This window comes from Anguilla anguilla, chromosome 14 (assembly GCF_013347855.1).
Source record: "Anguilla anguilla isolate fAngAng1 chromosome 14, fAngAng1.pri, whole genome shotgun sequence".
NCBI classification, from domain to species: domain Eukaryota; kingdom Metazoa; phylum Chordata; class Actinopteri; order Anguilliformes; family Anguillidae; genus Anguilla; species Anguilla anguilla.
The window spans coordinates 40,960,901-40,974,559 of record NC_049214.1 but is presented as its reverse complement, the minus strand read 5'-3'; the positions used below and the strand labels follow the sequence as shown (position 1 = coordinate 40,974,559).

At 42.4% G+C, this 13,659-nt stretch overlaps 2 protein-coding genes across 5 annotated transcripts; one reads left to right on the top strand and one right to left on the bottom strand.

Moving 5' to 3' along the window:
* Window positions 1-583: 583 nt before the first annotated feature.
* On the top strand, window positions 584-2,643 carry LOC118213072 (EKC/KEOPS complex subunit Lage3). The gene is made up of 3 exons (XM_035391720.1): window positions 584-1,098; window positions 1,338-1,466; window positions 1,989-2,643. Exons 1-3 carry the CDS (start codon window positions 1,058-1,060, stop codon window positions 2,101-2,103), a joined length of 285 nt encoding a protein of 94 aa, XP_035247611.1. The 5' UTR covers window positions 584-1,057; the 3' UTR covers window positions 2,104-2,643.
* Window positions 2,644-2,840: 197 nt separating this feature from the next.
* zgc:100918 (uncharacterized protein LOC449549 homolog) lies at window positions 2,841-13,446 on the bottom strand. Of its 4 annotated transcripts, XR_004762417.1 has the most exons (7): window positions 13,234-13,446; window positions 12,510-12,580; window positions 9,481-9,607; window positions 8,653-8,871; window positions 6,825-6,953; window positions 3,816-4,606; window positions 2,841-3,705 (listed from the first exon to the last, which is right to left on the bottom strand). XR_004762417.1 is itself a non-coding variant. In XM_035392319.1 (6 exons), the coding sequence occupies exons 2-6, from the start codon at window positions 12,560-12,562 to the stop codon at window positions 4,517-4,519; spliced, it is 618 nt and encodes a 205-aa protein (XP_035248210.1). In that variant the 5' UTR covers window positions 12,563-12,580; window positions 13,234-13,446; the 3' UTR covers window positions 2,841-4,516. The 4 variants fall into 4 exon arrangements, 3 of the variants coding, with proteins under 3 accessions (XP_035248210.1, XP_035248211.1, XP_035248212.1); XM_035392319.1 differs by having other exon boundaries at window positions 2,841-4,606; XM_035392320.1 differs by lacking the exon at window positions 13,234-13,446 and adding an exon at window positions 12,739-13,132 and having other exon boundaries at window positions 2,841-4,606.
* Window positions 13,447-13,659: the final 213 nt, after the last annotated feature.

Sequence of the window (13,659 nt, the reverse complement as noted above, 5' to 3'; positions counted from 1 at the left end):
TGGAAACTTGAGTGGCCGTTGCCAGAAAGCGACCATTGTTGTAGTTTCAATATAGCTACTTACTTTAAAAGCACAGAACAGCTTTGAAATCCATTGTAGTGATATCAATGGGTGTCACTTATCTCGTAGAACAAAACGTGGTGCTATCAGGCTTACGTTCATCGCAGACCTTATTTTCGGCAAAAATACGGAATACCTTTGCGAAAAATGAATTGGAAATCTGACGAGAGAACTCCATGGCTCAAAAAAGCTAACTTACTTCCGGGTTTTAGGACTACAAACTGTGATAATTGGTCATAGTTTTCTCTGTTCTGTTCAGACAAAAATGTTTTTGCTACAGGAAAAATGTATAATGCTATCGCCTGCTTCTATTGATTATCTCAGTGTGAGCTCTTGTATAATTCGCGCAGGAGCGAGTTTGTTGAATTTCTACAACTCTCATAGGAAATACAAGGCAGCCTCATCATATAATTTTATTTCCGGACCGTATCGAATCTGCCTGGCCATCCTGCGGCGGTGCCACATGCGGAAGTATCGAACCATGTTACCACGTTAGCCTTCTTGTTCTTATACAGTTCAGTGGTTGAAGCCTAGGAAGTAAGGGGGAACAGCCTCTTCTGCGCATGTTGAGGGCACAAGAGCCTGCTGCCCACTGAATTCAATGTAGAAAACCAAGGCGATTTAACTACCAGAAGAAAGCCTCATCGGTCAATTTTTTGTGATCATAAATGTCAGCATATGTAGCAGTTTGTGAAGCAATTGTTGTTTGGTCCAGGGGTCTTCGGAAAATATTAATGAAAATGTACATGTTTTATTACATATTTTTACAATCTGCTTTTCATATGAAACATGACGATCGTTAAACGAGTTTCAGAATACCACCAGCTAACTTTTATTTGCCTTCGAAGGTTTGACATTCCCCGTTTATTTTAATTGGAGCTCCAACGTTTTTCCCTTAGCATGCGCAGTACATGCTTACTTCCGGGACTTCACAAGCTTAGGTTAGCTGAAGGCGTGCTTGCCTATCCAGTTAAATTTGCATAATTGCAAAATCAACATGGCGGCGCCTTGCAACGAATATCCCGGTAAACTGGAATTGTATCCTTAAGTAGGCTAACTATCATGATCAAATCTGGTTTATGAAATTGTGCGTTATGTGTGAGTGCCAAATAATGTGCGCCATATTTTTATTGGTTTTGATTGTGTTGTCATAATACACATTTGTTTGCCAGCTAGCTAGTTCGCCCAAATGATCTGGAGACACAGTGCTGAAATAATTGTCTGATCATTTGGAGGGAAAGCTAGGTGCTTGCTACTCTTCCTTAACAGCGAATTCGTTCCCTGCTTGTCCCGTTCCCGTCGGCTCGAGAAGCCAACATTGCGCTGCGATCTCTGTTACCGGACCGTGAGCCGCGCAAGGGCGGAATCAGCAAGGATCTTTCTGTTTCAGATAACGCCATGTCTGTGTGAGTGATGTGTTGTGACTTTTTGCTGGTATCTAACGTTGGGGAAATTATAACAATTTATCCGAAGGTGCCCAGGTGGGCATTGCTTTGGCATCGTCGAGCACAACCTATTTTTTACAGTCTCTGAGCACAACGCATGTCTGAATAGCTTCTATGAAGGCAGGTATGTCGTTTCGTGTATGGGGGTGCACTGTGCCCGTGCGGAGAGTTCAGCGCTTTTCAGGATATCCTACACAAATAAGTCGAGTATTCACAAACGTTATAGAACAGTGTAGTTGCATGCTCACTTTTTAGTGAATATATAGTTCACTGAAAGCATGGACTTGTTGTGTTTTGGATACTCTGGTTATACCAATATTTTAAACTACTTATCAGAAAGCAGACTAAAATATTGCTCATTTTGGAGATCACTGGCTGGATGAGGAGCTGAAGGATGTAGTGAGAGGTGAAACCAGCAATTTTTTTCTTAAATAACTGTAACCCAGTTAGAGTATTTACCCTTTCATATCTCACCTGTCACAGGAAATGGACTGCAGATGAGGCTCGGATCCTCCGTGTATCAGTTGGGTCCTTTCTGGATCACCTGGCGCTTGTTTTGGAAACCATGGAGGAGTTTGGGCCCCCACTTACCCTGTAACACCCCCCATCTGTTTAACCTGTAACTCCTCCCCCCCCCCCAAGCCAGGGCAGAACTCCCTGACTGAGTAGATAGCTCAGTTAGACGGGCCACAGGTGTACATTATTGCAGGATGTGTTGGTCGTTTATCTACCTCTCTGACCAACTGTAACCCAATGGATGGTGAGACAGAAAGAAGGAACAGGAAGAAGAGGGAACGGCCAAAATGGGAAAGATTGAGAGTTCTGCAGGAGGGCTGGAACCAGGTCCTCCTTTTCAAACAGAACGCACTGAACAAACTTACTCTTTCTGCACATTTCCTTTGAATAATAACTGCGGTGTGTCATTTTTTTTGGCATGTAAATATAATACAAAAACAATATTTTATACTGCAAATGTACTATCTGTATTACTATGGTTAGTTTTTGTGTAAAAAAATGTAATACATTATTAGCAGTTTCTATTGGAATGCAAGATAAATACAATTAATCACTTATCAATGTCATGTGGTTTCAGCTAGCCTTTCATGTTTCTAGTCAACAATGACTTGCGTAAACAATTCTTTTTGTTTTGTTTTTTTGTTTTTTTACATAAGCAAGTTTTGGGCTAGGTTCTGCGTAAATTGCAACAGTTTCCATAAGTCTGAATTGACATTTAGACCAGCTCACATTTTTCCCTGAGTTGTCACCAAGAAATTAAGTGAACTAACAGAAAAACAAAAAAAGCAGACTAAACACACTAAACACAGCACATCCATATCTGTCATATATGTAAGCTTTTATTTAATTTGATCTTGTCAAGTAAATTATATTAATATAATATATTAATACAGCATGATTGTTCAGACAAAATGTTCTACTCATGTTCAAATTTGAGTTCATAATTGGTATTGTACATATCAAATCATTCTAAATTGTGATATATTTAAATATACATATTTATACAAGTATAACTAATAACGGTAAAATACAAAGGCAAAACAAAGACTGAAAAGATTGAGCAAAACAGAATGTATGTTTGTGTGTATCTGAGTAATGCAGTCCAGCCTGTTTTCTCGCGGTTCTCTCCTTTGGGCGTATACAAGATACCCTGCATAAGCCCGGCACACACCACCACCAGACCGTAGCCAGACCAAATGGCAGGGGGTGGAGCGCCTTGGACAAGCGTGCAGCATCTTCAGTCTTCCAGGAAACATCGAAACTGAGCCTGAGCTCCTCCCAAGTTCCATCCTGGCTGAGGTATAATCACACAAATGAGAGCGGAGGCAGGAGGGGGGTGGTAGAGTAGGAGAGACTTTGTCCTGGGCTTATATTCTGCACATAAATCCCCAGCCCCGGCACTTAAAGGAGCTACACGGTGCACATGCTGACAGCAAAAGCAGTCATTAGTACAAAGGCTGTAAAGGGCTGTAATTATTGCATCTACTCCACAACTGCCCCACGGTCTCCTGGTATTGCCATTTCTCCTGCTGATGTGCCAGATACAGGGTGGGCAGTTGATCGACCATCCTCAAACCAAACTCGTCCTGCTCTGCACTCTCTGCAGGAGCCCCTTCATCCCAAGCCCCGCGCACCACAGGGCTGCCAGTTTCCCCTCAGCCAGTGCCCAGCTCCTTCCACCCACCTACAATCAGAGACGGCCACGGACGCACACAGAGATGCGCGTCTGTGTATCAGCTGAAAAGTTTAAACACACAGAGATGCGTGTCTCCGTTTAGCAACTTAAAACTTTACCCCAGTGTGGTGCTATTCCTCCGGCTAGCTCTTCCTCCCAGCTTTCTGGCCCACTCTCCGCCTGCTCGTTTTGTCTAGGGCCTGCGGGCTGGTCCGGACTGAGCACGTGGCTGAAGCTGCATCTCAGAAGCACAGAGCTCTTGGGCACCCCAGGGCGTGCAGTAGTGCCATAACGGCTACACGTACGCCACAGAGAAGGGAAAACGCTGAGATGAAGGCCGATGACGAGAGAGACACGGACGGACGGACACAGTGGAGGCAGGGCATAATCCACATGTATAACAAAAATATTTCAAAAAATAAAAAGCAATAATACCAGCAAAAACAAGGGCTAATGTTGAGGGAACACAGGATTATCGGTAGTTTCTGAAGCAGTTCTGAAAAGTTTAAACATCTTGACACTGCAGGAGGAGGCTGAGCAAATGGGCCTCTCTGCTTCCTCTGGTTTGACTTCGTTCTCTTTGGGGAGTAAAAATACAGGAACGTTTTTTTTTCACTTGCCATTTACAATCAAAAAGGGGGTAAAGCTGAGGGGTGTCAAATTGCCCCTGCAATTCATAAACAACAACTTCTCTTCCTCCCCTCCCATACCCCATACTTGCTCTCTCTCTCCCCCCCTCTCTCTCCCCTTCCATCCCACATCCACCTACTCTCTCCGTTTCCTCTCTCCCTCCTGTTCTCTCTCTGTGGTCCTGTCATTTTCAGCAGCTGCAGCTGTCGTTGGCGGAGGCTGGTTTGTCATCGCTCAGTTTGATCTGATCAGGGAAATCGTAGGACTCCACCTCAGACTCCTGTAAGCCAGAGGAAGGGGGCAGTTTACTCGGACATGATGGCTTTTCACAGTCCAGATCACAACAAGCGCACATCATTGGCAAACAGTCATTTCAAGCATCATGACTCCACTGTGGTGTGAACCCCTGAGCAGAAGGCCATTTTCAGCTCTTCTCTGTCACTGCTGGGATGCATTTGATTCTAGCTAAAGGGACAGCAAGTGCATGGGTGTGTACTAGGGATGGCTCGATACCACTTTTTCATGTCCGATACCGATACCGCAACCTTGAGTATCTGCCGATACCGTGTTTTAAACAACTGAGCTGTTAAAGGGGTAGTTTACCCAAACATTTTTCTGCCTCTATCTACCGAAAACATAAGATTTCATCATTGCTATGTAAGTATTACTGCTAAAAATATTTCAATTATATACATTATTTTTTAAATTGAGTGTCTTTAAATAGGTTAGTGGTATATCTATAAGCTAACGCTGGTCACTCACCAAGACACCTGCCCAGTTCTCCACTGGTTCTCCTCATACCACAACTCAATTTCTCTCCTCTGACCATTTTTCCTTCGAACCCTGGTCGCCTAGCAGGCTCATAATTATAAGGCTGCGGTCCGTCGTATGCGTTTGCATAAACATTTACAACCTCTTCAGAGTCAAAAACTAGCGTTGAGATCCATTCTTCTTTATTGTTCAACTTGACCGCTCTCCCTTCTGTTACGTCACTTCCGTTTTGGCATTTTTAGATGCGGAAGTATAATTTTCTCACAAAAACGACTCCAGAAATAACTGTAGGGTGTATATATATATATATATATATATATATATGTATATTTTTAACGAAAATCTAGTTCCTACATCATTTTCCTACACTTCACTGGGGTCTCCAACCTGCAATATGCTCTTTAAGCATTTACGTGATAGTTCAGGCTAATGGATCGTATCGGATTATACTTTTTTTTCTCCAATATCCGATCCAGTGATTTTGGCCAGTATCAGACCGATACCAATACTGAGTAATGGATCGGTGCATCCCTAGTGTGTACAAGCATGTGTATACCTGTCTAAATGTGTATGTGTATATCTGTCTGAAGGTGTGTGTGTGCGTATATGTGTATACCTGTCTGAAGGTGTGTGTGTGTGTGTATATATGTGTGTATACCTACTTGAAAGGGTGTGTGTATGTGTATATCTGTCTGAAGGTGTGTGTGTGTGTATATGTGTATACCTGTCTGAAGGTGTGTGTGTGTGTGTGTGTGTGTATACCTACTTGAAGGTGTGTGTATGTATATGTGTATACCTGTCTGAAGGTGTGTGTGTGTATGTGTGTATACCTACTTGAAAGTGTGTGTGTATGTGTATATCTACTTGAAGGTGTGTGTGTATGTGTGTATACCTGCATGAAAGTGTGTGTGTGTATATGTGTATACCTGCATGAAGGTGTGTGTGTATACCTCCTTGAAGGCACGTGTATGTGTGTTTGTGTACCTGTGCGAAGATTTGTGTGTGTGTATATGTACATACCTGTTTGAACAAGCATATATGTGCGTGTGTACAAGCGCATGTGTGTGTACCAACCATGTGTATACCTGTTTGAAGATGTGCGTTTGTGTGTATATACCTGCTTGAAGGTGTGCGTGTGTGTATATATGTGTGTATACCTGTGTGAAGGTGTGTGTGTGTGTATATACCTGCTTGAAGGTGTGTATGTGTGTATACCTGCGTGAAGGTGTGTGTGTGTATGTGTGTATACCTGTGTGAAGGTGTGTGTGTGTGTATATGTGTGTATACACCTGCTTGAAGGTGTATTTGTATATTTGGGTATGTGTATATACCTGCTTGAAGGTGTATATACCTGCTTGAAGGTGTATTTGTATATTTGGGTATGTGTATATACCTGCTTGAAGGTGTATTTGTATATTTGGGTATGTGTATATACCTGCTTGAAGGTGTGTGTATACCTGCGTGAAGGTGTGTCTGTGTATATGTGTGTATATACCTGCTTGAAGGTGTATTTGTATATTTGGGTATGTGTATATACCTGCTTGAAGGTGTGTGTATACCTGCGTGAAGGTGTGTGTGTGTATATCTGTGTATATACCTGCTTGAAGGTGTATTTGTATATTTGGGTATGTGTATATATCTGCTTGAAGGTGTGTGTATACCGGCGTGAAAGTGTGCGTGTGTGTAGGTGTGTATATACCGGCTTGACGGTGTGTGTGTGTGTATACCTGCTTGAGTGCATTGCGTGCGATGGTCTGGAAGGCTTGCTCTACGTTGATAGCTTCCTTGGCGCTGGTCTCAAAGTAGGGAATATTATTCTTACTTTGACACCAAGCCTGCGCTCGCTTTGCTGTCACCTGCAGACAGAACACCGTGTGAAAAACGCTGTCTTGCACACAGGTACGCTCGCCCACACGCACACACATAACAGCACCTGTTTCTCCAAAATACCTGGAGCCTCATAATGTCGATGACAGACTTATTGGGGTTCCAACACATCATCAGATACAGTGCCTTCGGAAAGTATTCAGACCCCTTCACTTTTTCCACGTTTTGTTACGTTGCAGCCTTATTATAAAATTGATTAAATTCCTTTTTAATTCTCATCAATCTACACACAATACCCCATAATGACAAAGAGAAAACAGGTTTTTAGACATTTTTGCAAATACATAAATATTTTTCAAATACACAAGTATTCAGACCCTTTACTTTGTGCACCTTTGGCAGCGATTACAGCCTCGAGTCTTCTTGGGTATGACACTACAAGCTTGGCACTCCTGTATTTGGTGTATTTCTCCCATTCTTCTCTGCAGATCCTCTCGAGCTCTGTCAGGTTTGATGGGGAGCGTTGCTGCACAGCTATTTTCAGGGCTCTCCAGAGATGTTCGATCGGGTTCAAGTCTGGGCTCTGGCTGGGCCACTCAAGGACATTCAGACTTGTCCCGAAGCCACTCCTGCGTTGTCTTGGCTGTGTGCGTAGGGTCATTGTCCTGTTGGAAGGTGAACCTTCGCCCCAGTCTGAGGTCCTGAGTGCTCCGGCACAGGTTTTCATCAAGGATCTCTGTACTTTGCTCTGTTCATCTTTCCTTCGATCCCGACTAGTCTCCCAGTTCCTGCCGCTGAAAAACATCCCCACATCATGATGCTGCCGCCACCATGCTTCACCGTAGGGATGGTATTGGCCAGGTGACGAGCGGTGCCTGGTTTCCTCCAGACGTGACGCTTGGCATTTTGCCAAAGAGTTTCATCACACCAGAGAATTTTGTTTCTCATGGCCTGAGAGTCCTTTGGGTGCCTTTTGGCAAACTCCAAGCGGGCTGTCGTGTGTCTTTTACTGATGTTGTCCTTCTGGAAGGTTCTCCCATCTCCACAGAGCAACTCTGGAGCTCTTTCAGAGTGGCCATTGGGTTCTTGGTCACCTCCCTGACTAAGGCCCTTCTCCACCGATTGCTCAGTTTGGCCGGGCGGCCAGCTCTAGGAAGAGTCCTGGTGGTTTCAAACTTCTTCCATTTAAGAATGATGAAGGCCACTGTGTTCTTCAGGACCTTCAATGCTGCAGAAATGGTTTTGTACCCTTCCCCAGATCTGTACCTCGACACAATCCTGTCTAGGATGTCTACAGACAATTGCTTTGGCTTCACGGCTTGGTTTTTGCTCTGACATGCATTGTCAACTGTGGGACCTTATATAGACAGGTGTGTGCCTTTCCAAATCATATCCAATCAATTGACGTTGCCACAGGTGGACTCCAATCAAGTTATAGAAACATCTCAAATATGATCAATGGAAACAGGATGCGCCTGAGCTCAATTTTGAGAGTCACAGCAAAGGGTCTGAATACTTATGTAAATGTGATATTTCAGTTTTTTATTTTAAAAATCCGAGTACTTTCTGAAGACACTGTATAATCATTTCACAAGCAAAGAACAGCCATGTATCATTAGCCTAATAAAGCCCATGGCCAAACACCGAAGAGCAGGCAGAAATAAGAGTGCTTGCTGCTCTGCTTGCATGCACTTCCAGGTGCAAAGGGCCACTGGTTTGTGCACTCGCCTGCCTGTTCTCCAGGTCGATCTTGTTGCCTAGCACCACAAATGGGAAGTTGTCAGGATCGCGGGGGCTGGCCTGGATCAGGAACTCGTCCCTCCAGCTGTCCAGGGTCTTAAAGGTGTTGGGTGCGGTCACATCGTACACCAGCACGCAGCAGTCTGCCCCGCGGTAGAATGCCACGCCCAGGGACTGGAAACGCTCCTGACCTGCTGTGTCCCAGATCTGATAGGGATACGCATGCACACATACACATACATACATACATACACACACACACACACACACACACACACACACACGCACACACGAATGCATGCACGCACACACACATACACGCATGCACACATACGCATACATACACGAATGCACACATACGCATACATACACGCACACACGCATGCATGCATGCACGCACGCACACATACACGCATGTACACATACATACACGCACACACGCATGCATGCACACATACACATATGCACGCACGCGCACACACACACAATGGAAAAAGAAGGAGAGTCACAATTTCAGCTGACACACATCTGGGTTATAAAGCATCAGATCAACGCTGATCCAGATAATAACACAATGCTGTGCTGTTTTGTGCTCCATCATAATAAGTGTAGGCACACAGGGGACAGGTGAACATACAGTGTATTTATAAAGCTCTTCTCATGCATGTCTAACCCAAACTGCTTTACAGAAATAAAATATACAATTAAATAAAAAAGGACCATACAAGTAAAATAGGATACCATACAACATAAATCACTGCATACAAATACAACAGCATGTAAGAGAGTGACATCCTGCTGAAATAACAGACAGACCTGCATGGTGACTAGTCGACTGTCCACCATAACCTCCTTGGTGAGGAAATCCGCTCCGATCGTGGCTTTGTACTGGTTGCTGAATTTCTTATTAACATACTGGTTCATCAGAGAGGTTTTCCCCACCCTGAACATAGAGAAAGATAGCATTTCACTGTGCATGCACTAGTGTTGTCATGATACCAAAATTTTGACTAATACCGATACCAGGTTCGAATTGACGGTGTATTAACAACCTGGTTTATGAACAACCTTGAAGTTGAAGCCTGTTCAACATATTAATAAGCATAGGCCTATAGTGTTAGAACACTAAACAATAGAAATGTGTGTGTGTGTGTATATATACAGTTGGGTCCAAAAGTCTGAGACCACTAGTCAAGATATTTCTATTTTGCATTTGTTTTGAATGTAATACTAATTCTTTCATTACAAATGATAATATCAGCTTAACAATTTGAGTGAAAAGTTGAATTTTTGAAAAATGTACATGAACTTCAGAATACCTTAGTATTTGGTATGTCCCCCTTTTGCTTTAATGACAGCATGCACTTGAGCTGGCATGGACTCCACAAGTTTGTGCATAACCTGATGACCCATGTTATCCCAGCATGATTTGACAATGTTCCAAAGAGCTTCTTGTGATGTCACAGAATGCTTGGCTTTCTCAGTCTTCAAGTGCCCCCATAAATGTTCAATGGGGTTGAGGTCAGGTGACTGGAGGAAAGTCCATGACAGTCAGGACTTCTTGGACTTCTTTCATCTTCAAGTAGTTCTTGCAAAGCTTTGAGGTGTGTTTGGGGTCATTATCCTGCTGCAGTATGAATCCTTCTCCACAAAGATGCAAACCAGAGGGTATAGCATGTCTCTGAAGAATGGAGTGGTACTTCTCCTTGGTCAGGGTGTAGTCAATTTGGTGCAGGTGTCCAACTCCAGAGTAGGCAAAACACCCCCAGACTTGAATATTCCCACCACCATGTTTCACTGTGGATTTGATACACTGTGCTATCATTCTCTCTCCTTTTCGTCTCCTTACATACACCCTTCTGTTACTGCCATAAATCTCAAACTTGGATTCATCAGTAAATAGGACTTTTTTCCAGTCATCCACCGTGAAATGCTGGTATTTCTTAGCCCACCCCAAGCGTTTGGCCCTGTTTCCCCTCCTGAGAAGTGGTTTAGAAACTGCTACTTGTCCTCTGAGACCACTACAAGACAGCCTTCTTTTGACAGTACTTTTGCTGATTGGAGTCTTGCGTTCTTTATTTATCAAATTCTGTATCTGTGATGAAGTTGCTTTTCTATCTCTCAGGGAACTAAGCTTGATGTATTGATCTTCTGATGGTGTGGTCACTTTTGGTCTTCCTGATCGTTATTTGGATACAACTGATCCAGTTTCTGCAAAGCGTTTTAGAGTTCCATGCACTGCTCCCTTAGAAACCTTTAGTCTAGCCATGATTTGACGCTGAGAAAGCCCCTCTTTGCTTAGAATAACAATTTGACTTCTGACATTTTCACTTAGTTCTGATGCCATGTTTCCCACTATCACAATGCTACTTAGTAAGCAATGATTTGCTGGAAACTTGAGGCACAGCCATATTTATAACAGGTGAACACTAGCTGCAAATTGAGTTACTTGAACGAGCCTCTGATGAGTAGATCAAATCCACCTGAGTGTCATCTGAATGCATGCTTCAACGGAAGGGATACAACTCAAGGACATCTGACCTTTTGTACAAAGCAGTTAAGTTGGTCAATGCCACAAATTTGCTTAAATTTGATTGCTGACCTAGAAGTAGTGCAGAATCTTAAATATTTCTTCTTCATTTTACATGTCATAATTTCTTGTGTTTTTAAATGTTTCTGAATCCTCAAACTTTCTGATTATTTCCAGGTTTACGTGAAAATATTAGAGATTTTCAATGTGGTCTCAGACTTTTGGACCCCACTGTATATATATATATATATATATATATATATAATCAAAAATTAAACAATTGTAAATTAAAGAATCTTTAAACAGGTATTTCACTTTAAAATAGATCTAAAAATAGCATATTTTAATAACAATACAGCATCTTCCTATAATAAAATATTTCCAAATTAGAATACCTATAGTATAGTGTTAGAACAACACCATATTAAATAACAGAAATAGAATCTTTCCAAATCAGATCATGTTGAGTCTGAGGCATTACTTTTCTGTCTCTCTCAGGCTAGTCGCTACTGAAATGAACTGAGTCGAAGCTTGCGCTGTATCAACGAGTGAATGCACAAGTCACCTGACTTGACTACCTTAGTTGCTACTGCCATCTAGCGAAGATTCACACAAATCACACCTTTCTTCCTCTCAATCAGTAATGCGGGAGACAAGTTTCACTGGAATTTACATTAAAGATAAAAAGTACCGAACGTGGGAAAATTCTAATACTGAACCGTTTTTTTAAGTACCGAAAAAGTAGGCCTACTGAAGCCTCGGTATACCGTGCAACACTAGCATGCACGCACGTACATACATACACATACACACACACACAGAGGCAAACACACAAAATCAAAAACGCAAATTCTAAATTGATATATTCTTTTTAACTTGGTGTTTATTGACAACATTTAACCAATATAAAAGTAGTTTACTCCCACATACTGATGTGGTGTGGGGATGAGATTAGCCTTTGGAATCTTATGTTCTAGCCATTCCTGTTAAACAGAAATTAAAGAGTAAATGTATAAAACACCAGGAAATCTTCTAAATGCCGAAGAATAATTGTGAGAGTCAAATGTACGTTGAAGAATTGCTTTGCGAAGAATTGCTAGGGATCTGCCCTAGAGTGATTACTGCAATAGTGGTACTCAAACAGGCTCTGCCACAACTGAGCGATGCGCATTAGCACGAATGGCTTCAATATCAACGCTTTACGTGTCAAGAAGAATACGTGGTGTCAGTGTGACTGCTTATTATTTGAGCAGGGCGTATTTTAAAAACACACTTTCCCATGTGAAACGCTGCTGTCACAGAGGTTCTTACTCACCCCGAATCCCCAAGGATTATCACTTTAAGAAGTACCTTCTTCCGAGAAGCCATCGTAGGCAAACCAGAGCTCTGAAAGAGGAAGGAGATTTTGTAGATTGATTTATTGACGTGTTGTAAAACTGACTCGGATACTTGGGCTACTTGCTTCTATTGTTTAAAAAAAAAACGCTAACTAGCTGGTTAAATGAACACACGCCCTGCAGTAAACTAGCTGTATAACGACTAACCCGCAAAGTTCTTGGAGTAACTTCAACAAACCGACGTTATGCAACGTTGCTAGCTAGCTAGCTGCTCGGATGAAACGCCAAGCAATGCAGCATATTGCTCAATCATTGCGATCAGATGGTGAAGTTTATAATAATAAATCACGTGCAGTGACTAAGCGAGTTAACCGTTGCGCAATGGACGTGTGACTTTCACAGAAACACTTCAGACCGATCACCAACGTAATACAGAACGTAATACAGACTACGCTGTTGCCAGCAAAGTACAATCAATCAGGCGTAACAGTATTTCCAAATTTGATTACAATTAAAAAAATAAAATTAAAAAATAGACGGTAAAATTAGAATTTAGATTAAGCGTGATCCATCGCCACGTATACTGGACATATTATTACGGTTTTTCGGGGAGTAAGAAGGTCGTATAGAGTGTAAACAAGCAGTAAAATATGAGGATCTGAAAAACAAAAATATGGCATCACCACAGGCAAGCTCACTTACACAATTTTAACCTTCCGGTTCCAAACTTTCGACAGTCAGATAGGGACGCCGTGTGCCAGATGTTGGTGTCCCGTGACTGACGCTTTGCAAATAGTTGACAAGCCTATTAGTGATTTTACAAAAGAAAAATGATTCCAAATTCCAATAAAAATAGTCAAGGGAAACATTCGTTGTTGTACATATCCTTCAATATGGCTGCGGTGATCACGAGGGGGTGACGTACTACTACAAACTCCACCCCTTCGCCGCAAAAGTCTCGTGAAAGCAATCACTGCAGCGCTTGCTCGAATCTATGCCATTTTGGTTTAAAATTGGTTTTGCATCACATGCAAAGTGCAACATTAATCTAGAAGTTTTGTGATGTGCTCCTGTAGTTTGCCCCTCCCCCATAAACATTACACCATTTGATGCAAGTTAGCAAAATGT